The sequence below is a fragment of the Gossypium hirsutum genome, chromosome A13, assembly GCF_007990345.1.
Source record: "Gossypium hirsutum isolate 1008001.06 chromosome A13, Gossypium_hirsutum_v2.1, whole genome shotgun sequence".
Lineage (NCBI taxonomy): Eukaryota > Viridiplantae > Streptophyta > Magnoliopsida > Malvales > Malvaceae > Gossypium > Gossypium hirsutum.
The window spans coordinates 105,724,092-105,751,732 of record NC_053436.1 but is presented as its reverse complement, the minus strand read 5'-3'; the positions used below and the strand labels follow the sequence as shown (position 1 = coordinate 105,751,732).

Sequence of the window (27,641 nt, the reverse complement as noted above, 5' to 3'; positions counted from 1 at the left end):
TTAGAATGAAGTGTTTAAACTAACAATAATATTATAAAAGTTATATAAAAGTTATGTTACTAGATTATGTAAAAAATTAAAATATAAAGACTAAATTTCAAGTTTAAGTATAATATAAAGATCAAAACTAAAATCTGACCATTATTAATATATACAAAGTTGATGAAACAATTTGTGTAATAAAATTGAAATGTATAATGATATCAAGATAAAACTTTGTTTGATGTGGCAAAAAAAAATATTTTATAAATGTCAGATGATTTGAGATCAAATCTCAACATTTGTAAGGATTTTGTTTAAAATATGTAAAGTTATCTAATCTAATACTTAAGCATTCCCCTAAATTGATGTCACCCTTTTAAGGTTCACAAACTCAATTATGAATTTACAAAAATTTTCTTTCTTTTAAATTATAATTAATATTATTACAATGTCGTTTTTATCTTTTTTATATTTTTATATCATCTTTAAATAAAAATTAAAAATTATAAACTCAAGGATGGAACAAGTGTTAGGTAATAATAAAATACAAATTTATTACCAACCCACCTATATTAAAATACACTGTTTTCGATACACTCTTGAAAATAAAACAAGATTATTAAAGGAAAGGGTTGGAGAAGACACCAATTAAGCAGCAGATGAAGAAAATAAAAAATTAAACACATGGATTCAATTACTACCAAATAGTTCTTCTACAAAAGGAACTAAATGTGCAAAGCACATACCGATGTTGGAGTAGGGCTAACAGAAAGATATTCTCAGAAGTGTTTTCACCCTAACCTTACAAAACCCAATAGTGGATAGTTGCTTGGAGATTACTTCTGAAGATCTCCGATGTAGAAGTCATCGATCATGTCAAACGTCCGAGTTGCGTGTTGTGGCCTTTAGCATACAACAAAAAGATGAAAATACCAAGTAAGCTTAGGGTGCATTTTACACAAAACCTTAACTATGTTCAAGTATGACAAAGTTTTGACAGATGTTTTGGAGGTTGGATAACTATTTCCAACATGTTTTGGATGTTAAAAAATGATTAGACTTTATCCTTATTTACCAGTTTCATGTATGAACTATCCAGTAGCCAAGCCTAGCTAAAAGAAGAGAGTAACCAATTAACGCTAGAGAACACGAACAGAAAGAGGCAACAGGAAGTTTTCAAAATTCTCTGAGCAATGCCAAATAAGGAACAAACACATACCCATAAAACCCTTCGGTTGAATCATCTCCGGCATGTGCCAAGATGGCATCACCACCAGGGTGTTCCTCTACATATGAGGTAACATCATAAACCTGCAGTTGGTTGTTAAACATAATCACAATCGAGATATCTTAGTATGACAAAGAATTATGAATTCCAGAAACAGGAACAAGCCAAAGTCACCAATTACCTTGTCCTTAATGATAATCCAACAATCTGTCCTCTTATTATGTAGCATAACTTCTGTTTTACTATAGGACTTGGATGCCTAACAGAAAAAATATACATTTCAAAAGATCTCAGAATTAATCAGCATACATCCATATTAACAATGCAGCTAAGCATACACGAAATATAGTCAAATGTATCACTGGTAGTCTGTTACTTAACTTATGCAACCACCATAACTTTTTGGAAATAAATGTATAAAATATGAACTCCGAAAAACAGCAAAAAAGGATTTGGTTTATTTCAAAGTTCCCCCAGATCCATATTTGTACCTTAGAATTGGCAACAGTCGATTTAACCTTGTTCTTATGAGCTGCAATGAAACAAATTTTCACCAAGAGCAAAAGCATAATTAGTTTTAATTCATATTTTATCTGCTACTACTACTAATATTAAAACAATGTAAATAAAGAGGGCAAAAAACACAAATTAAAGTTTACCTGATTTACCATGTCGGGGTACCAAAATAAAAGCTCCAAGCAAGACAGCCAAAATCAATGCAATAATTGCTATTTCCATATCTCAAGAATTCAGATTCCTTTCACTGATTAACCTAGATTGATCCAAGTAGCAATTTAAAGGGTAAAAAAAAATCCAAGATGTACATAACTTGAAAAGCTTTAAACAACTAAATCCACTACTCATTGGATGCTTAAAAGCATCACCCCCAAGCTAAGATTGGTAAATAACAATACAATCCATGCATTTTTTTTTTAGCTTCAGCATAATTAAATGTTTTTCCTTTACACACACAATGATTAGTGCACACAAAATGTTCCGAGACTGAACTTCCTTAATTTGGTAATTTCCATAGAATACAAACGGCTGAGGAGAATGTAACATATTCTTGTTTAATCTTATGGGATGCTAAAAAAAGCCGAATGTTACCATTGAATAGTTTTCATCGTCTCATTTTTCATGTTCTGGTATTTTTTACATGAATCTAATTGTATAATTTAACAAATTATTGTGCTTAGTTTTTTAAACATTTCCATTCCAAAATTAACAATCACTTAAAGAAAGTGCATAAGAAAGGATAGGTAGGTAAATCAACAAATTTATTAAAAAAAAAGCAGTTACTAAACACTTAAAAAGGAATGGATATAGCATTCAAGTCGGTTAAAGTACCATAGAGGCCCTTGTACAAGGAGCTGGATTGCATTTAGGTCTCTCTACACAAAAAATGGGCAAATTCGTCCCTATACGTTAGGTCAAAGAGTAAATTGGTCATTCTGTTAAAAATTTCATCCATTATTACTATTAAAAACTGGTCTTTGTACATCAGCATGAGGTACACGTGGTCATGCCAATTTTAAACAGTAGAAATGAATGCAATTTCTAATAGAAAGGACCAAATTGCTATTTGATCCAATGTACAGGGACTAAGGGTGAGTTTGGATGGGCGGTGCGTTTACCTGCGGTTAGTGTAAAAACGGCGGTGGCGGTGAGATTAGATACTGTAGTGATACTGTAGCGTGAGACAAAAAGTAAACTAAACGCACCGCACCGCACTCAATCGCCCATCCAAACCCACCCTAAGTTGCCCATTGTTTTAGGAAAAGGGGCAAAATGCTATCTAACACTTAGTACAGGGGCCTCCGTGGTATTTTTACCCATTTAAGTCTACTGCCAAACCAAAGAAGCCTGATCAAATGGCAAACGAAATGGAGCCTTCTTTATGTCTATCTCCAAACAGAAAAGTGTGCGCGGTCAAATGCACCTCACCCGAAAAGGTCTACGGAGCTTTTATTGTCTAGCAATAAACCGCAAGGCATGGCTGCAACTAGGTGCATGCCTTGACAACAATGATATGAAGTATTAGGAGATAAGATAATTAAGATACACAATTTTGGAGCATACTAAATAAATTAGCCACACGGTTAACAGTGAATGATAAAATAATCTAATAAATGGAGCTGTGTGCTCCAAATACTACCAGAGGATGAGAAAAACAGTTCGAAAAGAAAACTCATTCAGATCAGGGCAAAACACCACTAGAATTAATGAAACCACCACGTAGTTTAATCTGAAAGTGATACGTCACCTCCAAAAGACCTCATTGGATTAATGACGCAGTAAACAAACCAGAACAAAAAATGAAAATCGGCAGTACCAGGAAGGAAAACATGCATTGTGAAACATCAACTATAGAGATTAAAAAATTTTAAAAACCATAAGTGATCCAGTTAAATAAACTAAATGCATTACTACATTCAAAGAAAACAAGAAGAACAATAAACCAAAATCTGATCATTCCATGCTGCATTGAAAGGAAAAAAAAAAAAAGAGAGGAAGTTTTATGAAATCGATAAGAAGAGAAGAAGAAGAAGAGTATAGAGAAAAGCAAACCTGGTAAAAGGAGAAGCCGACGAACAGAGGTGAAGCACGGGGATCGGGGGAGGGCGACGGGCGGCCGGCTGCAGCAGGGAGGAGGGAAGGTTTTTTCCTATTTCTGTTTTGGGAATTTATGTTTTAGGGTTAGTAATTAGATTTTTTATTTTTAGGGAAAATTGTACCAGTGGTCACTAAATTAATGGTAAATGTTCATTTTAGTCACTTAATAAAAAAGTTACAATTCAATCATGAACTATTCAAAACATTTCATTTAATTTATTGGACTGTTAAAATTGATGTTATATAGCTTTTTCTATTCGTATTGCCTGCATAAACTGAAAACTTTTTTCTCTTTTCTCTTCTATAATTTTGTTTTTTTCCATAAAATAACTTTAGATGTCACGAATCTGCGAACCAATATTCAAACAGTTTTTTTCTCTAATCTCTAACACTAATCGTCAGATCGACTTGGATCAATATATGTTCTTCTAGTTGTCGATAGGTGTTAATTCACTATGCCAGTTGTCGAATCGTCGCTTGGAGTTTGCTAACGGAACTTAAAAAAAAAACTTAAAAGCTCAATAACTTAAATAAAAAAACTTTTAAATAATTTAATAATTTAAATGAAAATATTTGAATAGTTCAATGGCAAAAAAATATAACTTTTTTAGTTAAGTAACTAAAACAAAAACTTACCCATAGTTTAATGACTAATGATATAATTTACTCTAAATTTTATTGTTTACTATTTGATTTTAATTATTTTTTTTCATTTTTATAACATTATCCTTTTTATTTCTGATTTTGGGTTAGCCCTTGGCCAGTTTGCGTTCGGTTTCTATTTAAGCTTGGATTAAAATTGGGTATGAGTTTGGGTTTAATTTGTAAATGGATTATGGGATATTAGAAATATTATATTTAATAAATACGTTAAGTAGATTAATTCGGTTAAATCGGTGAAACATCATCGATTTAACTAAAATTATAAATCGACTCAAAAATCGAAGCCATCTAAACTAAATTGAAAAATCTAAATTAATTCAATTCAATCAGTTTCAACTAATTTTTGCTTACTTTCATATTTTTTGTTTCTATTGAGACAATTACCGTTAAGTGCACGATAATATGGATTATTAGGAAGGATACTATTGTCCTTTTAGCTGTAATTTTCAGATTGCAAATAATTTAATCACACCTGGTGAGCTGTATTTGGCAAGAAATATGTGACTAAAAACACATCATTCAAAAAGTTTTTCATTGAAGCCAATCTTAATCCCTACCTTCTTTTTATATATATATATATTTGATTAATTTCGATTTCGAATTTAATTAAAATTTTTGGACGTATAAAAATAATTTTTTTTTATATAATTAAGGGCAACAATTGAGAAATAACATATAAAGAAAATATATGTATATTTATTTTTTAAAATAAATAAAAATGTATGTTTTTAATGATTTTCTAAATGGTATTTGGTTCATTAAAAAAAATAAAGTCAATTCACAATTTTTAATTTCAAAATAGATCTAATAATTGAAAATCCCTAAATCTAGTCATTAATGTATCCTTAAATTATTTCATTGACAAACCAATGAATATTATCCTAATCAATGTCATGAAGCAGTGATTAACCTGTTCCTATACAAGTATCCATTGTGATTAAATGCATTTTATAACTAAAATAGATTTTTTTCCCTAAAATTCACTAGTACAAATGCAATCCATATAATACAAATATAAATATATGTTTGACCAACTGCAATATAAAATAAAATTAATATAAAACTATAAAAAAACTCTAAAAGAATCAAACAATATCCACACATAATATACACATTGAATTTTTAAAAAAATACCGTTTTCTTTAAAAATTATCAGGTCTCTTTTTTTTTTTAGCCACCCCTTATAAAAATAAAATTTATAAAACAATAGTTTATGTAAACTCCAAATCTTATTGCTTACTCTTTTAACGAATAATATTATAAAGCAAAACTTTGTACAACATTAAACTCTAACAAAATAAAATATTATAAACTCTTATACAAACATTATCGTGATAAAAAATGGCCTAGACCCGTAATTTTTCAAAAAAATGGTCTAATTTGATAATTTTTTAAAAAAATTGGTATTTTTAAAAAATTCAGTCTAATATACACACGAAATGTAATTGGATATGCACAGTTCGTAATTATAAATAATGAGATTTGAACATGAATAAATTTCTTGTAAGCCAACAACACTGATAGAGGTAAGAGTTGTCGAGAATCGAATGGAGACAAGCATCAACTAAAATGTTTTTTTGAGCCATCATTCGCATCGACAACAAAAGCATTTGTTGGAAAGGATCTAATTGGAGTGAGAGTGATAATGCATGAAAAGATGTCCACTTATGTCTGCAATTACTCCCATTTTACCTTAAGCCATATCAAAAACTGGATTGTGCATTCGTCCGCTCTCCTCACAATGGTACTTACAGGTAACAATGTCTTAAAATTTACCCCAAATTTGGGTTTCAGATACAAGAACTCACAACTGTTATCATGGATTGCATAAACACCTTCCCAATCCGGTAGAGAGACCTTGCAAAATCAGCCTTTCCTCTTCGATTCGTTTAAGCTACCATATCAAGTGCAACAATGCCCATATTGCATGAATCATGGTGCATTTCAACATGGAAGGTACCTTTGAGCTTTTTCTTGCCTGTATTGCATGATGCAGCATGCCAATCTGGTAGAAGCCTAGCTAGCTTTTTCCCTTTAAGCATGCAACAAAGCCTATATTGCCATCAACAAGCACTCACTCAAAAATGGTTAACCCCACATCTAGAAATACCACTCACAGTTTCAATGATTCTAGTTCTCTTAGCCACATCTCAAGAGCTAATCCTTCTTTCATTCCAACGAAGGGCACCGAGCTTGCTCAGACCTCAGAGAACACTAATAAGTCCTTAACAATATACACCATATGAACCATATCTGCCAACATCATAAGGTTGCAATGGTTACGCCCTTTGTTGGCATCACAAAAACTAGGATTCAAACCGGGTAATTGTCATCCCCTTCCCCATTTGTAATATATGAACCATATAACTCACGCAGGAACACAACCCATCCATCATCTGCCATCTCAGTGCAGAAATTACAACTCCGAAGTTCCTAAAAATTAGCAATGTCCACTTGTAGAAGATACGCTTCCTCTGATAGAGAAGCATCCTCTGTTCCTATTATGCTCATACTGAAATAATAAGACCAAGAGACCTCAACAACTTCAAGGCACAGAGGCCAATTCTACAACATACAAATAAGTTCTAAGATTATTCAAGAGGACCCCAGTGCAGCTAGCAATTGAAATAAATAGAGCTTTGCAGAAATAAACACAAACTGTAGAAATATAATCCAAATCAATAAGATGCAAATGATTATGATTATTATTGAAAAAGATAGAAACACTAACTGCATAATTTACACTGGACTTCAACCGGAAAAACCAGTTAAGGTTTCAGTTACAATGCAAGCAAAAGGAGAAAAGTCACAGCTAAATCAACAATACCTTTTTTTTTGACAATGTATACAAAGAAAATTCAGGCTCAAGCTCTAAATAGTCTACATCCATCAACATTTTTTTCCAATTATTTTCTTCTAATTAGTATTCTGTCCATTCTGGACACCTAGGCCATACAATACACCTGCATATTTCTCTGTGGAGCCGTTGAAAAAGTTATCTCTCAACTTCCTAAAGGTGCACGAGGTGAGCAAACTATCGGAACCAGCTTGATGGCACACACCGACTCTTTCCACTTCCAACAACTCGGCGAGCTTGTTCAAACCACCATGAAGGCTGTTGCAAAACTTCATCATGTGCTTGATATCATATACCATTGGGAAATATATCTTGATCAAATCGAAAAACCCTGCTTGACTATCAGGCAAACTCCTGCAAGTCAAAAGCTTAAGCAAGTATCCGAAGTCGTATCCACTATGAAAGGTGACCCAATGGACATCATCATTCAACACGACCCCAGACGACATCAAAAGCTCACCGAACCGCTTCACATCGATACCTTTCTCGTTATTCTTCTTGAAATCAATCCCACACTGGCGCAGCAACTCAATCGAATCACTAGCAAAGATATCTTCGCTTAAATTAAACTCACGGAAATTGAATTGCCAAATGCAAAAGCTATCAGTTCCACAAGTGGGAAGGTTCCCATTCTCATCCGAAAAAGTGAGACCCAATTGGATCAATTTCAACATATCAACATTATCTTTCAAAGTTTGGTAATTATAATCATTTATATTCTTGAAAGTTCCCACAGGGCGTAGAACCACACCCGGGAACTCAGTGTCCATAGCCACATAATTATAACTATCAACAATTTCACGGATCAAAGCAAACTCTTCCTCTAGATTATCGTTCCAAACTTCCCGAATATGAACCGATTCACCCTTGGGCAAACCCGACATTTCCAGTATACCAAATCAAATCGACAAATACAACCAAACCCAGATCTGAGAACAAAACATAAACACATCCAAGAAAAACCCAAACCTCAAAAAAGAAGCGGAAAGGGTTTCGAGTCGAGGTCCCAAAACAGTAGCGTTTTCGTTTTCGGAATCAGATCTGAAAAAATAAAAACAATAAGCAGAAAAGAGGGTCAGATGATTTGAATTTTTGGGAGAGATAAATCAAACCCTAGAAACAAGGGAAGGGATAAAATGAAGAGAAAGAAGAAGAGATCTGACCTTGGATATTTGAAATCGGGCGTTGTAAATAACAGATCTAAGCGATTGATTGATTGATTGGGGCGAACGTAAATTTGAAAATTTCGGTCAAAGGAGGAAGAAGAAAGAAGGGGTTAGGGAAAGGAACGGAACGGAAAGGCGGACAAGGTTCGAGCCATTGTTAGGGGTGTCCTCTTAAAGAGTGGAAAGGGCAGTGGTTACGAAGGCCACGAAAACGTGTCACCGCTTCTATGGCCCAAAATGCTCACCAGTATCAGAATAATATCAGTTCTCGGCCCATCATACGTGTCCCTAAATCTTGATATTTATTGATTTTTTAATAAAAACTTGATAATGTTTGTTAGGTATAATAATTTATTTGGCCCTTTAACTTTAAAAAAAATTATTTTAGTCCTTATTTTATGTTTTGCCTTTTTTTGCTTTTAAACTTGCTTGTTTATTAAATCACCCCAAAATGTATGGAAAAGTTAATGCTTGTTAACTTTGTTGACATGGCATACACGTGGATTGTCATGTGCATGTCACAAAAGCAATTGATTAATTTTTAAAATTTTAAAATATTTAAAAAGTTATAAAAAATTTATTTTTTTAAGTGTAGAAAATATAAAAAATATTTTTAATTTTTAAATATTAATTAATTACTTGTGTGGATGCCACGTCACGTCAGCAAAGTTAATAAATATTAAATTTTTCATCCATTTTTGGATGATTCGATAAACAATGCAAGTTCAATGATTAAAAAAAGATGAAAAATTAAATAGAGTGCTAAAATGACTTCTTATGTAATATTGGATGGTCAAATAAGTCATTATGCCTATTTGTTATATTTGATACTAAGGTGATATCAGTTCGGTTTGGTTCGGTCAAGTTATTTGTTAGATTTTTCAAACGGCTCGATTTTTTATTTTTCTATATTGATTTTTAGTTTTTGCCCAAACCCTCCCATATTTCGGGCAAGCCAGGTGGCTCAACCCATGAACAAGTCTACATGTGACTAAGAAAGTGAACCATTTGAAAGTTCAGACCCCCAAACTGAAAGTAAATGGTGTAGGGAAATCTTCAATTAATAACGTCATTGACAAAATTGTTCATTCTATTAATGATGATTTTGAAGTTGAGCTTAGGCTTGTTTCCCACCCAATGAGACCAAGTATTTCGACTTCAGTGGTGGAGGAGGGCTCCTCGGGGTTGTCCTAGTTCAGTTTGTTTTCTATGTTACGATTTTTAGTATTTTCCATATATTTTTAATAGGTTGTTCTATTATGGTTTGGAGTTTTCAAGGGAGTAGAGGTGCTATGTTTGCTTGTATTTTGAACGAATATATCAAGGATCATATGTCTGATCTCATCGCTTTTTTGGAGACAGAAGTGAGTGGTGTTAAAGCTGACTAGGTTATTGCCAAGATTGGCTACCTGTTTTTCGCATAGGGTGGAAGGTAGTGGGTTCATCGGTGGTATATGTTTGTGCTAGAAAAATGATTTAAATATTTGATTTACCCTAAATTGATATGTTAAATTAGGCTTTCTCAAACACTTTATAAGTTTTTTCTCAAGCAATTTACCAATCTTTTTCTTTCGTTGATTTATAGTTTTTAGTATTAATGATCGCTTTTCTTTAGTTTTACTCCATCTAAGACTCAAATTGACAAAATGGTGTCATCAAAAATCTAACGGGGTATTTGATTTTGTGCAACGAGACAACTACGACTGAACCTTGCGGAAAACTGCATTTGATGTGGGTGTCGCAACACTAAAGCTAAGATGTTGCAACATTGAACATCTATCATCTCAGGGGAGCAAAACTTCAATGAGAAACCAACCTGAAACGGGCTATCAAGAATGCCGCAGCACTAGGAGTGTTGTGTCGTGACACAGAGCTTGAGGTCTCAACTCCAAGCCTTCGAGGTCGTGACTTCATTGCTGATGGTCGAAGTGAATAAGTAATGGCCATTGTCGAGGATGTCGCAACACAAGTTAGTTTGTGTCGTGACATCGAAGACCCCCAGAGCCAAGATTATGCCACTATCGAGGGTGTCACAAGACTGAATTCTAACGGGGTGGAAAGTACTGTAGGAGCAATTTTGTGTCCAACACCAATTCAAGTCAATTCATACACTCGAAAAACATTTTTATCAAGTTATTATGGTTGTAATTTGGTTGTATTAATGGCACACTTGATGCCAAATAAAAAATGAGTCACCTTTTATCATATTTTCAGCTTCTTTTTTTATTCCTTTCACCATTTTTAGGTTTAGATTTATTTTCTTTCTTAGCTTAGTTAATTGGTAGTTTCTTTATTTTTACTATAGCTTTAACTTTCTTGCAATTAGATACAAAAAACTTCTTTTGTTACTTTGATTTCTCTTTAAAGCATCCAATAGATTTCAGCATTGTGAACTTTTAGAAGTATAAAAATCTAAGCTTTATTTGCACTTTTTTCACCATTAGTACTGCAAACATCTCCAACAAAGAATCCCTCAAGAGTCATAAAGATTTTCTCAACTTTACTTTTTTATGCCTTCTTTGATGAATTATTCAAGAATGAACTTGACTAATATTTGTATGTTGATGATAGGCAGTCACTAAATATTATGTTGGTTGGCTGATTGAAATGTTGCATGATTAGTTTTTGGGTCAGGGACTAAATCGTAAAAATTGGACTAAATCGAATAAACTTCAAAACCTAGAATTGATGCCTCTAGGTGAACATTTAGATAGATGATATCAAGAGGAGAGCCTATTGTCAATCAATTTGATTGTCCCAATTTAGTTTTGTGAGATCGAAAGATAAACAAGTCTAAATAGTCTAATAGGGTAAAATGGCGACCGAAAGGTAAAATTGGACCAATTAGAAGTTTGAACAATTTAGATCCCTAATCCAAGAATTGAATAGGAACAAATAAATCAACTGACCACTTTAGTCCATTGAAATTATATTTTTGCACTTTTGATTGTTATGCAATTTAGTCCTCCTAGGTGTAATTTACTGTAACTAACCTTTGATGATAATTTGCTGTGATATAACATTTAGTGATTAGCTAGGTAAACTTCTTAGTTGCATGCATTATCATTACTAGTCACTTTATCGTCCGAACTCTCTTGGGTTCTATCTTCTAAATTCTTCGTGTTTCGTTATAACACAAATATTCCAATTGCCCTATCACACTTGCAGTTAACAACGATATTAAATTTTTTCTTAATACAAAAATTTTAACGAATAAGGGCTAAATAGGTAAATATCTATTTATTAATGCTAAAATGTGTGGTTGATATTATTTTTTAAAAAAACATTACTTTGAACCAAGATATCTTTCATTTCCATTTTATTGTCCATAAAAACCAATTATTTAAGAGTTTATAGTTATCTCCTACCAACAATATTATCTTCAATATTGGAACCCGATTCCGCACTTAAACTCAACTGGCAATGGAACGAGGACAAGGCACCCAATTGATGCATCAACCATCGGATGAACTGACTCGAGTGTTGCAAGCTGATTGAGAGGGTAGAACAATACCCACAATTGTTATTCAGTAGGCTTGGTTTTTGTTTTGATTTTTCTCAATTTTCGTTAATAAAAATAAAAAAATGAAATAAAAAAATTCAAAAAATCAAAATTTAAACAACCAAACAATATAATTATAGTCCATAATTTTTTTCATTAATATAACAAACTGAAGTTCAATATTTTAATTTTTTTTGCTTATTAAAAAAAACATTTTATTGAAAATAGTAAAACAATGATTTCATTATTTAGAGATCGTGCTTCCCACTTCTAAATACACACATCATTATACACTTCATCAATCATTACAATACTCCCTATTCATAGATCGTGATTCCCACTTCTAAATACACATATATTTATTTTATTTTCTAATTTTAATTATTAACTCTAGACAGATTTTCAGTGCTTTTGAAAAAAAAAACACTTTATAAAAAAATATTTTTAGGTAAAATTTTAATTTAGAAAATATATTTTTTTTCTTTCAAAAAACAGTTTGTTTAAGAATATTATTATCTCAAAAGTGTTTTTTTGTCTCAAAAGCACTTTTGAAAAATATTCCTAAATTAACCCTAAAAAAAATGTTGATTAAATCATTGATTTTCTAATGATATCTGCGTGACATCTTGAATGATAATCCACATTTACTTCATAAAAATTAAAAAATATATATAAAAATAAAAAGTTCAAAAAAATTATCATGAAATAAATGTGAATTGACACGTATCGTCTCTAAAAATTTAACTTTTTAGTTAATATTTCCATTACAAAATAACAATTCATCTCTTGTTGAAAAAATTTGATGGTTAAATTTGACTCTTTTTTAAAGGTTGAAAGTTAAATTTAGCTAAAAAAAATAAGAGCAAAATTAACAAAAGATATAAATGTTAGAAGCTAAATTTGATATTATGCCAAAAATATGTAATATCCCTTATTAATCCCCTAAGGTTTAAGGTTATTGTATTTAAAAATAATCTATACTATATATTAATTTTTATATAAAAATAGAAAAAAAAACATATAATCAGGGGCGAAACTAGGGGCTGGTCGAAGTCTCCATCAATCTTAAAATGAAAAAATTTTTATTTAGGCCCTTAAAATTTTAAAATTTTAAAATAGTAAAAGTAAAATTACACTTTGACCATCCCTAAAAATATAAAAAATTAATTTAATCCTTTAAAGTTTATAAAGATATAGGCTATTAAAATGGTGACATTGCATTTTTTACTATCGTAAAAATTATAATTTAATTTCAGCCCATCTAAAATAAAATTTTTGGTTTCACCCCTGTATATAATGAGATTTTAACGTAAGACACTTTGATTTTCAACATTTCTATTTAACCATTTCAAGCAAAATCTTGCTTGGTTTTTATATAATTTTTTTACCCACGTAATACTCTTTATCTTAATATTTATTTTTAATCATTTTTCAATTAGATTGATATTCGATTAATTCATGATATCTTGTACCAAAATCCCAACATAATTTTCCTTAAATATCCTAAAAGAATCGTATACACAACATCCCTAAATGTAAATAAGAATGCAATTGAAAATTTCAATGAAGCCAAAATAAAATATTTTTGAGTAAAAAAGTAAATGAATAAAAAAAATGAAAAGTGAAAAAGGAGAGTAAGTTTTAAATACGTTTAATAAGGTAAAATGATAAATTTAACTTTCAAATGTATATATTTTTTATTAATTTGGTCATTTTATTTGAGTTAAATTTTTTTAATAACTTTTTAAAAAGAGTTGAATTGTCTTCTTCTTCTTCTTCTTTTCTCTTTACAAAGATGTTAATTAAAACATTAATCTTTTAACGACGTTGGCGTAATAACCGGTGTGACAATCCATGTACATTTCATGCTGACATGTCACTATTAATTTTATATGTCACATTAATAATTAATTTAAAATTTATAAAATGTTCATAAAAAATTCAAATAACCAGAATGAAATACAAGTGAATGCTATGTGGATTGTTGTGTTTACAAAATTTACATTTTAATCATTATTTCAGTTTAAAAAACATCAATTTAACTCTTTTTCAAAAGGTTGATGGTCTAATTATTAACACTTTTTAAAAGGTTGAGGGTAAAATTTAATTAAAAAAGAATAAAAGCTAATTTGATATAAGAGACATAAACGTGAATGGCTAAATTTGACATTATACATTTTAATAATAAAGAAAATGAAAAAATAATAAATTTATTTTCCATCTTAAAAACAATATCTTAAACGAGAGTAAAGAAAATGTAACACCCTCTAACCCAAGCCATAACCAAAATAGGGCTACGAGGCATTACCGGACTTATACACTAACATTTATACAAAATCGAGTCATAAACTTTACATTCCAGATCAATTCTTATCAAATTTCATCTTAAAGTCTTTAATATGGCCTACGGGGCCCAATATATATTTTAGAAGTGATTCGGAACTAAACTGACAACTTTAGAAACTTTTCCTTTAAGATAGGGGCACATACCTGTGTGGCTTGGGACATAGCCGTGGGACTAACCTGTGGTCAATTCTAACTTTTCCACACGGCTTGGGCACACGCCCATGTGACTTGGCCGTGTGAAAACATGATTTTTGACCATTTTAAAGCTATTTTCATATACTAAACACACCTAATTCATGCCCAAAATATTTACTTATAAATCTTGATCAAATAACATTCATCAAACCTTTAAAACTTAGAAAATTTTCATTCATTCATTTCATTACCTCTTTAGGATTATGCACCACATTTACATTCAAAATATAAAACATTTATAAGTGACAAACACCAAACCTAGTACATGCCACATTTCTAAAAGATAAATGCATCACTAAAATTGAGCTGAGGTCGGGATTGACTCGGATGCTTGACTGAACTTCAACTTTACCTAACCTGCACACGGGAAACAACCATACACTGAGTATTGGAAATACTCAATGGTATTATCATAATTCAAATTATAACAACAATAAAATATCATAACATACATAGATAATTAGCAAATCATACATACAAATCATATATATATAATTTTTTACCAAGCTATCATATTTCCATTATATTATTTCCAATGATAGATCCAATAAATCATCAATGAGATTTCAAATAACTCATGAATCTTTGATTCATCTCTCAACCATATATAATTATTCAATTCACATTTCAAGTATAAACACTTCATAAACCTTTGGTTCATGCCTTCCATCTCTTTACAAGTTTCATCTCACATTCCATCTTACAATATCACTTTATCATTTTATTCGATAGCTCGATTAATCAAATTCATTTGATTTTATTATTTCACTTATTTTCCCCTATTAACATGACTCGGACTTTGGCGGATACACGGATCCAACCAACACACCAGAATGGCGACCAACGCCTCATCGAATCTATCCGAAGTAAACTAAGTGTCTCATTGACTCGAGGTCAAAGAATCCCTGAACTCTTCCTATCCTATGGCATGGCAACTATATCCACCCTAGCCCGACTAGTTAATAGGGTATCAAAATCACATATTCATATCACTTTCATTTTCAGTTGATCGTAATCATTCGAATTCAAATCCATCGCAATAACAATTCAATCACAATTTCAAATTCACCACAAATCATTATACAATTCAATTTCACACATGTATATATTCATCAATCAAATCCAATTCTCATTCAATTCAAATATCACTACTTACCTCACATTCAAATTCCATACACATATATTAAAATTAAACATTTAATAAGAAATAACTTGAATTATGATAATACAAACCGATTTTTTTCTCAAGCTATTCCTCGATCACTTTTTCCTTTCCCTTCGTATTCGACATCTCGGTTTCCTTGTTTGCTATGAAAATTAGCATAAGTACAATTAATTAATAACACACATATTTTATATAAAATAATAACTTTTCATGCAACTTTTACCTAAGTCCCAAATTTGTCCTAACCATTTTCATCTTCTCTCTTTTTACAATTCACATCATTTTCTTATTCAATTTCCATCAAAACTTCAATATAACTATCAAATTTTCATCATTTTCCATAATTTCAAATTTCTTCCAATTTAACCCCTAAAATTCAAAACTTATAGGCTAGTTCACAAATTAGTCCTTTAATTAATTTTAATCAACAATTCTATCAATTTGATCCCTAATTTCATCATTTATTCGGCATAAACCTACTCAAAAGTCTATCAACTTTCAATATTTGCACACAAATTCAAGAATACTTTACTCTAAGACTCCAAAAACATCAAAATCACAAAGAAAGGGACTTAATTGACTTACCAATTTAACTTCCAAGCTTTCAAACCCTAATTTCTCCTTTTTCTTTTCTTCTTTCTTTCTTTCTATTTCGTTTGGTTCCTGTAACTTTTTCTTGTTTTTCTTTCTTTTATTCATTCTTTATTTTATTACCTTATTTACTTAATTAATATTCAATAAAATATCTAATTAATATAAATAAAAATGTTACATATGTATTCATACACACATGTACACATGTATTAATCCCACACCATACATTTGTCATTATCTCAATTAATAGATAAAATATAATAATAATAATAATAATAATAATAATAAGTAAATATATTTTTACTTAATAAATAAGTAAATATATATATAACATACATTTGTACTAATAATTTAAACACACATTTATTTATTTTCTATCTTACACATGTCACTAATTTGGTTTAAATACTAATTTAGTCCCTTGTCATTTTTCTCTATTTTAAAATTAACCTTTTACGCTCTATTCAATTTAGTTCTTTTTAATAATTACTTCTAATAAAACTAAATTCACCTAATCAAAATCTAAGTCAACCATAACTAACTTCGTAAATATTTTTAATAAATATTTACGGACTCGTTTTCCTAAGATGGAGGCCCTAAATTCACTTTTCTGGTGCCTGTGAAATATGGGTCGTTACAGAAAATGTTGAAGTAGAGGTTAGAAAAATTTGATTTGATTCGAAAAAATAAAAAAAAATTTAAATTTTGAGTTAATCGAATCAAGTTATTCGAATTATTCGAGTCAACTCGAATAAGAAATTCCACATTTCGAGTTTGAGTTGAGTTGAATTTTTACAATTCAAATAATTTGAATAATTCGAATAACAAATTAATATAAATACTATTTTGGTCCTTGTCAATTTTGAAAATAAGCAAATTATCTCTCTTAACAAAAATTACAAAAAAAATCAAATTAAATTTCAAATTTTAAAAATAATTTTTAAATTTCAAAATATTTATAGAAGTTCTAATATTATTTTTTAAAAAATTATAAATTTAAAAAAACTAAAAAATATATAATAAAATTAATAAAATAATAATTTTGGAATCTAAATAAGCGATTAATAATTCAAGTTTATCATACTAAAATATCTTTTTTTATTATGTGAAAAATAAAATAAAAAGTAAAATAAAGAACACACAAATTTTACATGGAAACCCTTTCGGGAAAAAACTACGGGCAGAGGAAAAGAAAATTCACTATGTCGAAAATTTGAATCAATACAAGAGGAATAGACTATGTCTATTTATAGGCTTGTAAAGCCATATTCTAGTAGGATTGAAACATCTTATCCTAATCAATATAAAATAAATAGAGTTTAATAAGGTTTAAAAAACCTTATTCTAAAATAAAATAAAAGAAGTCTAGTTCTATATGGATTTTACTTTTATTTTATTTTCTATCGTATTTTATCTAATAAGAATTCGAGTCACTTAATTCTAACAATCTCCACCTTGACACAAATTCTCAATGAACAAGTTCTTTATCGCGAACTTTTAATGAACAAGTTCTCCACCTCTTTCATAAAACCCCTCAAGGGTTTAACTTCAACAGTGAACACCAACCAAGTCTAAGCAATGCTCAAACTTAGTTATAATAAGTGACTTTGTAATATCCTGAATTAGGGCTTAATCGGAATAGTGGTTTCGTGACCACAAATCTGAGATAGAAATAATTATTTTATAATTATTTTGATGATTATGATATGATTGCATGATTGTGTGAAAATTTCGTGATGAAATTCTATGCCTAAAGTGCTTAAATTGAAAGTAGGGACTAAATCAAATAAGTTGCAAAACTTGCATTCTAGAAGTTTTTAGTATGAAATTGTTTTGGAATATTAATGAGGAGGTCTTAAATAGAAATTTGACCAATTTTAAGTTCATGGACAAAATTAGGACATGGAAGGAATTTTTGGAAAGTTTAGTAGTAAGGGTATTTTGGTCATTTAGTTATTAAAATGAATTAAAAACAAAATTAAAAGCCAATTTTTGTCCATCTTCTTCATTAGGCCGAAATTTCAAGGGTTCTCCATAGCTAGGATTTGTTTCAAGCTTCCAAGCTCCATAGTAAGTGATTCTAAGCCCCGTTTTTAATGTTCTTTACGTTTTTGGAACCCCGGTAGCTTGATTAAGCTTATGTTAGCAATAATTCAACCTAGGGTTTATATTTGGAAAAATACCCATAGGTGAAATTTGTGTATTTTGATGTTTTATGATAGAATATGAGGTTTTAAATTATGTTAGACAACTTGTGCTACTCGGTTTTGAGTGAAAACGAGTAAAAAGGCTTAATCGGCAAAAATACCTAATAGTCATAAGTATATGTTAGAGAGAGAATTTGATGTTGCCATAGAAGGGAAAAGTGATCAGCATGTTATAAAACATAAGAATAATGAATAAAGTTTAATTCTCGAGCCTAGGGACAAAAGTGTAATTATGCAAAAGTTTAGGGGCAAAAGTGTAATTTTTCCAAAGTTCGTATTAAATACTGTTTTGATGAATGTATGTATTAAATAAGATTAATTTGGCATCATAGATCAAGAGAAACGAGATTCAAGTCGCGATCGAGGAAAATAAAAGATTGTGGACTAAATTGCAAAATCTTTATATTTTGGTAACAAGGTAAGTTCATGTGTAATTAATGTAGCATAATTGTATTTCAAGTTTCGTAACTCGAGATATGATTTTTCTTGTAACTGTGACGCGAGTAGCTAGAAGCTGTGAATGTAGAAACAAATGATTTGAAGTTCTTAAATTGATAAATTATGTTCGGTAACCCCTCAAGCTCGACTCCGGCGACGGTTTCGGGAGTGGGGGCGTTACATTTAGTGGTATCAGAGCAGGTTTAGTCAGTTCTCGAACTACGTGTTTTATGTACGGATTTTGCTATACATGCCATATGTATGAATTGTGATAGTGTGACGACTTCTAACCTTTTTAAATGAATTTTTATATAATAAATGGATCCCGATCCAGCTATGGTAGATGAAGTAGAGAGTAATGAACCAGCTCCGGCTGAAGGGGCAGCGCCGACTGAAAACCCACCTCCTACTGTTGGTCAAGGAGGAGGAGAAAGGGATCGGGAAGCCTTTCTCCAAATGATGAGTGCATGGTACACTGAGTTCGTTCGTACGAACCCAAATGTACGACCTCCCCCAATTCCTCAACCTATGCCTCCGATGCCTCAGGGAGTGGATATGATAAATTTCACAGAACCCTCTTTGACAGAATTCGTAAACAAAGGGCTGAAGAATTTAGAGCAAATATTGATGATGATGCAGAGAAAGCAGAGTTCTGGCTTGAAAATTCTATCCGGGTATTTGATGAATTATCTTGTACACCTGAAGAATGTTTGAAATGTGCTACATCTTTGTTGAGAGATTCAGCCTATAATTGGTAGAAGACTTTGATTTCGGTGGTACCGAAAGAGAGGGTAACCTGGGAATTCTTTCAAGAAGAGTTTCGGAAGAAATATATTAGTGAAAGGTTTATTGGTCAGAAATGTAAAGAGTTTCTTGAGCTGAAGCAAGGTAATATGACAGTCTCAGAATATGAAAGAGTTTGTTCGATTGAGTAAGTATGCCAGGGAATATGTTCCTACAGAAGCCAAGATGTGCCGACGATTTGAAGACGGGCTCAACGAAGACATTAAAGTATTTGTCGGGATCCTTGAACTGAAAGAAATGGTAGTCCTAGTTGATCGAGCTTGTAAGGTTGAAGAACTACTTAAAGAGAAGAGGAAGGTAGAGGCTGAGACATGAAATTGGAAGAAAAGGCCAATGAGTAAGGCACCTTTACAGCAACCCGGAAAGTCAAGAAATATGAATCCTCGTTCCCAAGTTTCAGCTGGGCAATCATATGGAAATTTTAAGAAGCAGAATGTGGGTCCTAAATCTCAGAATACTTCTGCAGCCAGTGTAGGGAACTCGAGATTTGTTAAACCCGAGTGCCAGCGGTGTGGTAGAAATTATTTTGGTCCGTGCAGAGCAAATGAATGTTTTCGATGTGGTTCTCCGGATCATTTTATTAGAGACTGCCCAGAGAGAGCTGAGAAAGAAAAATTTCAGAGTGTAAAAGCTAGTGGTGCAAACTCGAGGGGAAGGTATCCGAGAAAAGCTGGAAGTGAAACAAGCAGTAAGAATGTAGCCAGAGATGCAACAGTTAGATCTGAGGGAAGAGCTCCGGCTAGAACTTATGCTATTAAAGCGCGTGACGATGCTTCCTCACCCGATATGATTACCGGTACATTTTCTCTTTATGATATTAATGTTATTGCTTTGATTGATCCTGGTTCTACTCATTCATATGTATGCGTTAAACTGGTGTCTAGTATGAATATACCTGTTGAGAACACAGAATTTATGATTAGAGTGTCGAACCCGTTAGGCAAATGCGTGATAGTTGATAAAGTAAGCAAGAAATGCCCTTTAATGATTTGGGGTCATTACTTTCCGGCCGACTTGATGTTGTTGCCGTTTGATGAATTTGATGTTATTTTGGGTATGGATTGGTTGACATTGCATGATGCTATAATAAATTGTAAAGAAAAGGTTATAGAATTAAAGTGTGAAAGTGGTGAAATTCTGCGGGTTGAGCCAGACAAATCAGCGGCATTATCTAGTATGATTTCTTCGATGTCGGCTCATAGATATTTGAGAAAGGGTTATGAAGCTTATTTGGCGTATGTAATTAATACAAAAGAAGTTGAAAAGAAAGTTGAATCAGTGCCGGTTGTGTGTGAATTTGTGGACGTATTTCCAGAAGAATTGCCGGGTTTGCCTCCAGTCAGGGAAGTTGATTTTGGTATTGATTTAATACCGGGAACAGCTCCGATCTCGATTGCTCTATATAGAATGGCACCAACAGAGTTGAAAGAATTAAAGTCGCAGTTGCAAGAGTTGACTGATAAAGGCTTTGTGAGACCGAGTTTTTTACCTTGGGGTGCTCCCGTGTTATTTGTGAAAAAGAAGGATGGTTCTATGAGATTATGTGTTGATTATCGGCAGTTAAACAAGGTGACAATCAAAAACAAGTATCCGTTGCCGAGAATTGATGATTTGTTTGATCAGCTAAAAGGAGCGACATGGTTTTCAAAGATTGACTTGAGATCTGGGTATTATCAGCTGCGAGTAAAAGAGTCAAATGTGCCTAAAACTGCTTTTAGAACAAGGTACGGTCATTATGAATTTTTAGTTATGCCATTCGGGTTGACAAATGCTCCTGCTGTGTTTATGGATTGAATGAATCGCATATTTCGGCCATACTTGGACAGATTTTTTGTGGTGTTTATAGATGATATTTTAATTTATTCAAAAGATGAGACAGAGCATGCTGAGCATTTGAGGATAGTTTTGCAAACTTTGAGAGATAAGCAGCTGTATGCTAAGTTTAGTAAAAGTGAATTTTGGCTCCAGGAAGTTGGATTTTTGGGTCATATTGTTTCAGGTGATGGTATACAGGTTGATCATAGTAAAATTTCAGCCATTGTTGATTGGAAACCACCGAAAAACGTAACTGAAGTTAGAAGTTTCTTGGGGCTAGCTGGGTATTATCGGCGGTTCGTAAATAGATTTTCTATAATTGCTGCTCCTATGACTAGACTACTCCGAAAGGATGTTAAATTTGAATGGACGGAAGAATGCCAACAGAGTTTCGAAGAATTGAAAAAGTTATTAACTGAAGCACCAGTGTTGATACAACCTGAATCAGGTAAAGAATTTGTGGTGTATAGTGATGCTTCTCTAAATGGTTTGGGGTGTGTACTCATGCAAGAAGGAAAAGTGGTGGCTTATGCTTCGAGACAGTTAAAACCTCATGAGAAGAATTATCCTACTCACGATTTGGAATTGGCTGCGGTGGTATTTGGAATTGGAAGAAGGAAAAGTGCCGAGTATATACCGATCACAAAAGTCTTAAATACTTGATGTTACAAAAAGACTTGAATTTGAGATAGCGAAGATGGTTGGAGTTATTGAAAGATTACGAGCTTGTTATCGATTATCATCCCGGAAAAGCGAATGTGGTTGCTGATGCTTTAAGCAGAAAGTTGTTGTTTGCTTTGAGAGTTATGAACACTCAGTTGAAAATTTCAGATGACGGTTCGATTCTAGCAGAGTTAAGAGCAAGACCGATGTTTTTACAAGAGATTTCTGAAGCTCAAAAAAATGATCAAGATTTGCTAGCCAAAAGAAAACAGTGTGAAGCTGATACGGGATCAGATTTCAGAATCGGTTCTGATGGTTGTTTAATGTTTAAAAATCGGATTTGTGTACCGAAAAATGATGAGTTGATTCAAAAGATTTTGCATGAAGCACATAATGGTTGTTTAGCGGTTCATCCGGGCAGTACGAAGATGTATAATGACTTGAAGAAAATGTACTAGTGGAGTGGAATGAAAAGAGATATTTCCGAGTTTGTATCAAAGTGCTTAGTTTGTCAACAAGTGAAAGCTGAACACCAAGTACCTTTGGGATTACTCCAGCCTATTATGGTTCCTGAATGGAAATGGGATCGGATTACTATGGATTTTATATCAGGGTTGCCGTTAACTCCAGGGAAGAAAAATGCCATCTGGGCAATAGTTGATAGACTGACTAAATCGGCTCATTTTATTCCGGTACGTACAGATTATTCTCTTAATAAGTTGGCTGAATTGTATATCCGAGAGATTGTTAGACTTCATGGGATACCTTTGTCAATCATTTCGGATAGAGATCCAAGGTTTACCTCACGGTTTTGGCAAAAGTTGCAAGAAGCATTAGGTACAAAGTTAAATTTCAGCACTGCCTTTCATCCACAAACTGATGGACAAGCAAAGAGAGTAATTCAGATTCTTGAAGACATGCTCAGATGTTGTGTATTGGAATTTCAAGGTAGTTGGGAAAAGTATTTACCGTTGGTAGAAATTGCTTAGAATAATAGTTATCAGACGAGTTTGAAGATGGCACCTTATGAAGCATTATATGGTTGTAAATGTCAGACGCCATTGTATTGGACTGAACTCAAGGAAAATCAAATTTATGGAGTTGATTTAATAAAAGAAACCGAAGAAAAGGTGAAAGTGATTCGAGATTGTTTGAAAGCTGCTTCAGATAGACAGAAATCTTATGCGGATTTGAAACGAAAAGAAATGGAGTTTCAAGTTGGTGATAAGGTATTTTTGAAAGTGTCTCCATGGAAGAAAGTCCTTAGATTTGGACGAAAGGGCAAGTTAAGTCCGCGTTTTATTGGACCGTATGAAATAATTGAAAAAGTTGGACCGGTAGCATATCAGCTAGCGTTACCACCCGAATTAGAGAAGATTCATGATGTGTTTCACGTATCTATGTTACGCCGGTATCGTTTGGATCCTTCACATATAATTTCACCGACAGAAATTGAACTGCGACCGGATATGACTTATGAAGAAGAACCGATTAAGATTTTAGCTCGAGAAGTCAAACAACTAAGAAATAAAAGTGTTGCACTTGTGAAAGTGTTGTGGCAAAAGCATGGGGTAGAAGAGACTACATGGGAACCTGAAGAAACTATGAGAAACCAATATCTACACCTGTTTACCGGTAAGATTTTCGAGGACGAAAATCCTTAAAAGGGGGGAGAGTTGTAATATCCTGAATTAGGGCTTAATCGGAATAGTGGTTTCGTGACCACAAATCCGAGATAGAAATAATTATTTTATAATTATTTTGATGATTATGATATGATTGCATGATTGTGTGAAAATTTCGTGATGAAATTCTATGCCTAAAGTGCTTAAATTGAAAGTAGGGACTAAATCGAATAAGTTGCAAAACTTGCATTCTAGAAGTTTTTAGTATGAAATTGTTTTGGAATATTAATGAGGAGGTCTTAAATAGCAATTTGACCAATTTTAAGTTCATGGACAAAATTAGGACATGGAAGGAATTTTTGGAAAGTTTAGTAGTAAGGGTATTTTGGTCATTTAGTTATTAAAATGAATTAAAAACAAAATTAAAAGCCAATTTTTGTCCATCTTCTTCATTAGGCCGAAATTTCAAGGGTTATCCATAGCTAGGGTTTGTTTCAAGCTTCCAAGCTCCATAGTAAGTGATTCCAAGCCCCGTTTTTAATGTTATTTACGTTTTTAGAACCCCGGTAGCTCGATTAAGCTTATGTTAGCAATAATTCAACATAGGGTTTATATTTGGAAAAATACTCATAGGTGAAATTTGTGTATTTTGATGTTTTATGATAAAATATGAGGATTTAAATTATGTTAGACAACTTGTGCTACTCGGTTTTGAGTGAAAACGAGTAAAAGGGCTTAATCGGCAAAAATACCTAATAGTCACAAGTATATGTTAGAGAGAGAATTTGATGTTGCCATAGAAGGGAAAAGTGATCAGCATGTTATAAAACATAAGAATAAGGAATAAAGTTTAATTCCCGAGCCTAGGGGCAAAAGTGTAATTATGCAAAAGTTTAGGGGCAAAAGTGTAATTTTTCCAAAGTTCGTATTAAATGCTGTTTTGATGAATGTATGTATTAAATAAGATTAATTTGGCATCATAGATCAAGAGAAACGAGATTCAAGTCGCGATCGAGGAAAATAAAAGATTGTGGACTAAATTGCAAAATCTTTATATTTTGGTAACAAGGTAAGTTCATGTGTAAATAATGTAGCATAATTGTTATTTTTAAGTTATTGATGTTAATTATATGATACGCTAATTTTTAATCGTGAAATATTATGCTTTGTGTTTAATGTTGAGTAATATGCAAATTATGTTTACTACTTGATAAATATGAATTGCTACCGAGTATCAGTTCCGACATTCCATGGAAGACGGCAAATGTGAGATCGAGGGAAAAAGCCCGTTTGAACCTTAGGAATAGATTAGGATACAAGTGACATGTCACTAGGATGGTTGAGCATCCGAACTTGTTGAGTTGAGCCCGAGTTCGTGAGATGTAACTAGGCATCCGAACTCGTTGAGTTGAGTCCGAGTTCACTTATGGATGCGAATGCCCGAGCTCGTTGAGTTGAGTCCGAGTTCACTTAGGGGCGGGTTACATGATTTCTTGATTTCATATGAGGCACTTATGTGCAAATTATCCGTGTATCCGAGTTGTATTCCGATGTGTTCAACGGGTGAAATTTCTAGTGAAATGGAAGAACACTTAAGATGCAAGTGACGTTTTGGTAAGTGTTGTGAAATGGACATTTTGGACAGGTATGTTCTTAACCCTCGGGTTGATAATAGATACAACAACGATAAGGTAGTAAGATGATGAATGATGTTTAGAAATATGATATATGTTTTGGTGATACCATGCTAAAGTTGTTTGGTATATTTGTATTGTTATGTTACTTGTTATTTACATATGAACTTACTAAGCATTTATGCTTACTCCCTCCTCTTTATTTACTGTAGTTTTGAACAAGCCAGCTTGGGAATCGGGACGGGTCGAAGGTTCGATCACACTATCCGAAGGACTTTCATCTGGGTAAATGGCTTGTAAAACTTAAGTATGGCATGTATAGCAATATACCTATTTTGTGTAAATAATTTTATGATATGGCCATGTTTGGTTGAGAAAATGTTTGATATTGATAAGTCATGGTGATGGCTAATTTAGATCATGTTTGATATCATGGAAGTTTAACAGGTTATCTAGTTCATAAAAATTCATGGAAAGATGAAACTTGCCTTAAAACAGAATATTGCTGCAGCAATGACATGAATTTGAAAAATCACTAAAAATAGTATAAATGGAACTAAATGATGAGTAAGTTATGAAATTTAAGCTTAATGGGTCTATTTTCATATGGATTGAACAAAACAGGAATATAAATTATATTTTATGAGATATTTAAACTTTTACGAAACAGGGCCAGAGTGATTTCTAGATCCCCTGTTCTAACTTTAAAAATTCATAATAAATTTTACTAAAATAATTAGAAGTTTTTATTTATATGTATAGATTTCTTATTGAGTCTAGTTTTAATAGAAACAAACCTCATAGTCATTGAAATTTTTTATAGAGATATATCTGATTCGTAATACACAGAGGTCAGAGCAGTCGAACCCTGAAATAGGGGATACTTTAATTAATAAACTGTACTAATTTACCCAATAAAAAAATTATATAAAAAAATTAGTAAATATATATGAGTCTAGATTCAGGGAAAATTTACGGATCTTGATTTCGAGTTTCGTAACTCGAGATATGATTTTTCTTGTAACTGTGACGCGAGTAGCTAGAAAGCTGTGAATGTAGAAACAAATGATTTGAAGTTCTTAAATTGATAAATTATGTTCGGTAACCCCTCAAGCTCAACTCCGGTGATAGTCTCAGGTGTGGGGGCATTACAGACTTAGTCATCATATCTGCAGGATTTTCATGAGTACTAATTTTGCTCACAACAATATCACCACGAGCAATAATATCACGAACAAAATGATACCGAACATCAATATGTTTTGTTCTTTCATAAAACATTTGATCTTTTGTAAGGAAGATGACACTCTGACTGTCACAAAATACTGTACTGATTTGAAGGTCTTCATTGAGTTCACTAAATAGTTCCTTCAACCAAATAGCTTCTTTACAAGCCTCAGTAATCGCCATGTACTCAGCTTCAGTGGTAGACAAAGCGACTGTAGTTTGCAAAGTGGCTTTCCAACTAATTGCACAACCTCCGATTATAAAGACATAACCTGTGAGAGATCTTCTTCTATTAAGGTCTCCAGCAAAATCAACATCAATATACCCTATGACTCCATCTTTAGTTTTTTCAAATTGTAAGCAACCATCAGTAGTGCCTCGTAAGTATCTTAAAATCCACTGAACTGCTTTCCAATGTTCTTTACCAGGATTTGCCATGTATCTGCTAACTGCACTGACTGCATATGATAAATCTGGATGTGAACAAACCATAGCATACATGAGAGATCCCACTGCACTAGAGTATGGAACATGTGACATGTACTCAATCTCATCATCTGATTGTGGAGACAAAGCCGATGAAAGTCTGAAATGGGCTGCTAAAGGAGTACTAATAGGCTTAACACTCTGCATATTGAACCTGCAAAGAACTTTCTCAATGTACCCCTTCTGACTTAGGTACAATTTACTTGATTTTCTATCTCTAAGAATCTCCATACCAAGTATCTTCTTTGCTGGTCCTAAATCTTTCATCTCAAATTCTTCACTTAGTTGGGCTTTGACCTTTCTTATCTCTCCTTTATCTTTTGCTGCTATCAACATGTCATCAACATAAAGAAGTAGATACACAAAAGAACCATCACTATTTTTCTTAAAGTAAACACAACTGTCTAAACTACTTTTTTTGAAATCATGAG

At 32.4% G+C, this 27,641-nt stretch overlaps 2 protein-coding genes across 2 annotated transcripts; both read right to left on the bottom strand.

Annotated features, from left to right (window-relative positions):
* Positions 1-511: 511 nt before the first annotated feature.
* LOC107893465 (cytochrome B5-like protein) lies at positions 512-3,932 on the bottom strand. Its single transcript, XM_016818468.2, has 6 exons — positions 3,779-3,932; positions 1,870-1,982; positions 1,702-1,742; positions 1,392-1,469; positions 1,202-1,293; positions 512-885 (listed from the first exon to the last, which is right to left on the bottom strand). Exons 2-6 carry the CDS (start codon positions 1,946-1,948, stop codon positions 819-821), a joined length of 357 nt encoding a protein of 118 aa, XP_016673957.1. The 5' UTR covers positions 1,949-1,982; positions 3,779-3,932; the 3' UTR covers positions 512-818.
* A 3,236-nt stretch (positions 3,933-7,168) lies between these two features.
* LOC107893466 (probable CCR4-associated factor 1 homolog 7) lies at positions 7,169-8,784 on the bottom strand. Its single transcript, XM_016818469.2, has 2 exons — positions 8,507-8,784; positions 7,169-8,384 (listed from the first exon to the last, which is right to left on the bottom strand). Exon 2 carries the CDS (start codon positions 8,225-8,227, stop codon positions 7,403-7,405), a length of 825 nt encoding a protein of 274 aa, XP_016673958.1. The 5' UTR covers positions 8,228-8,384; positions 8,507-8,784; the 3' UTR covers positions 7,169-7,402.
* Between the last annotated feature and the right edge of the window lie 18,857 nt (positions 8,785-27,641).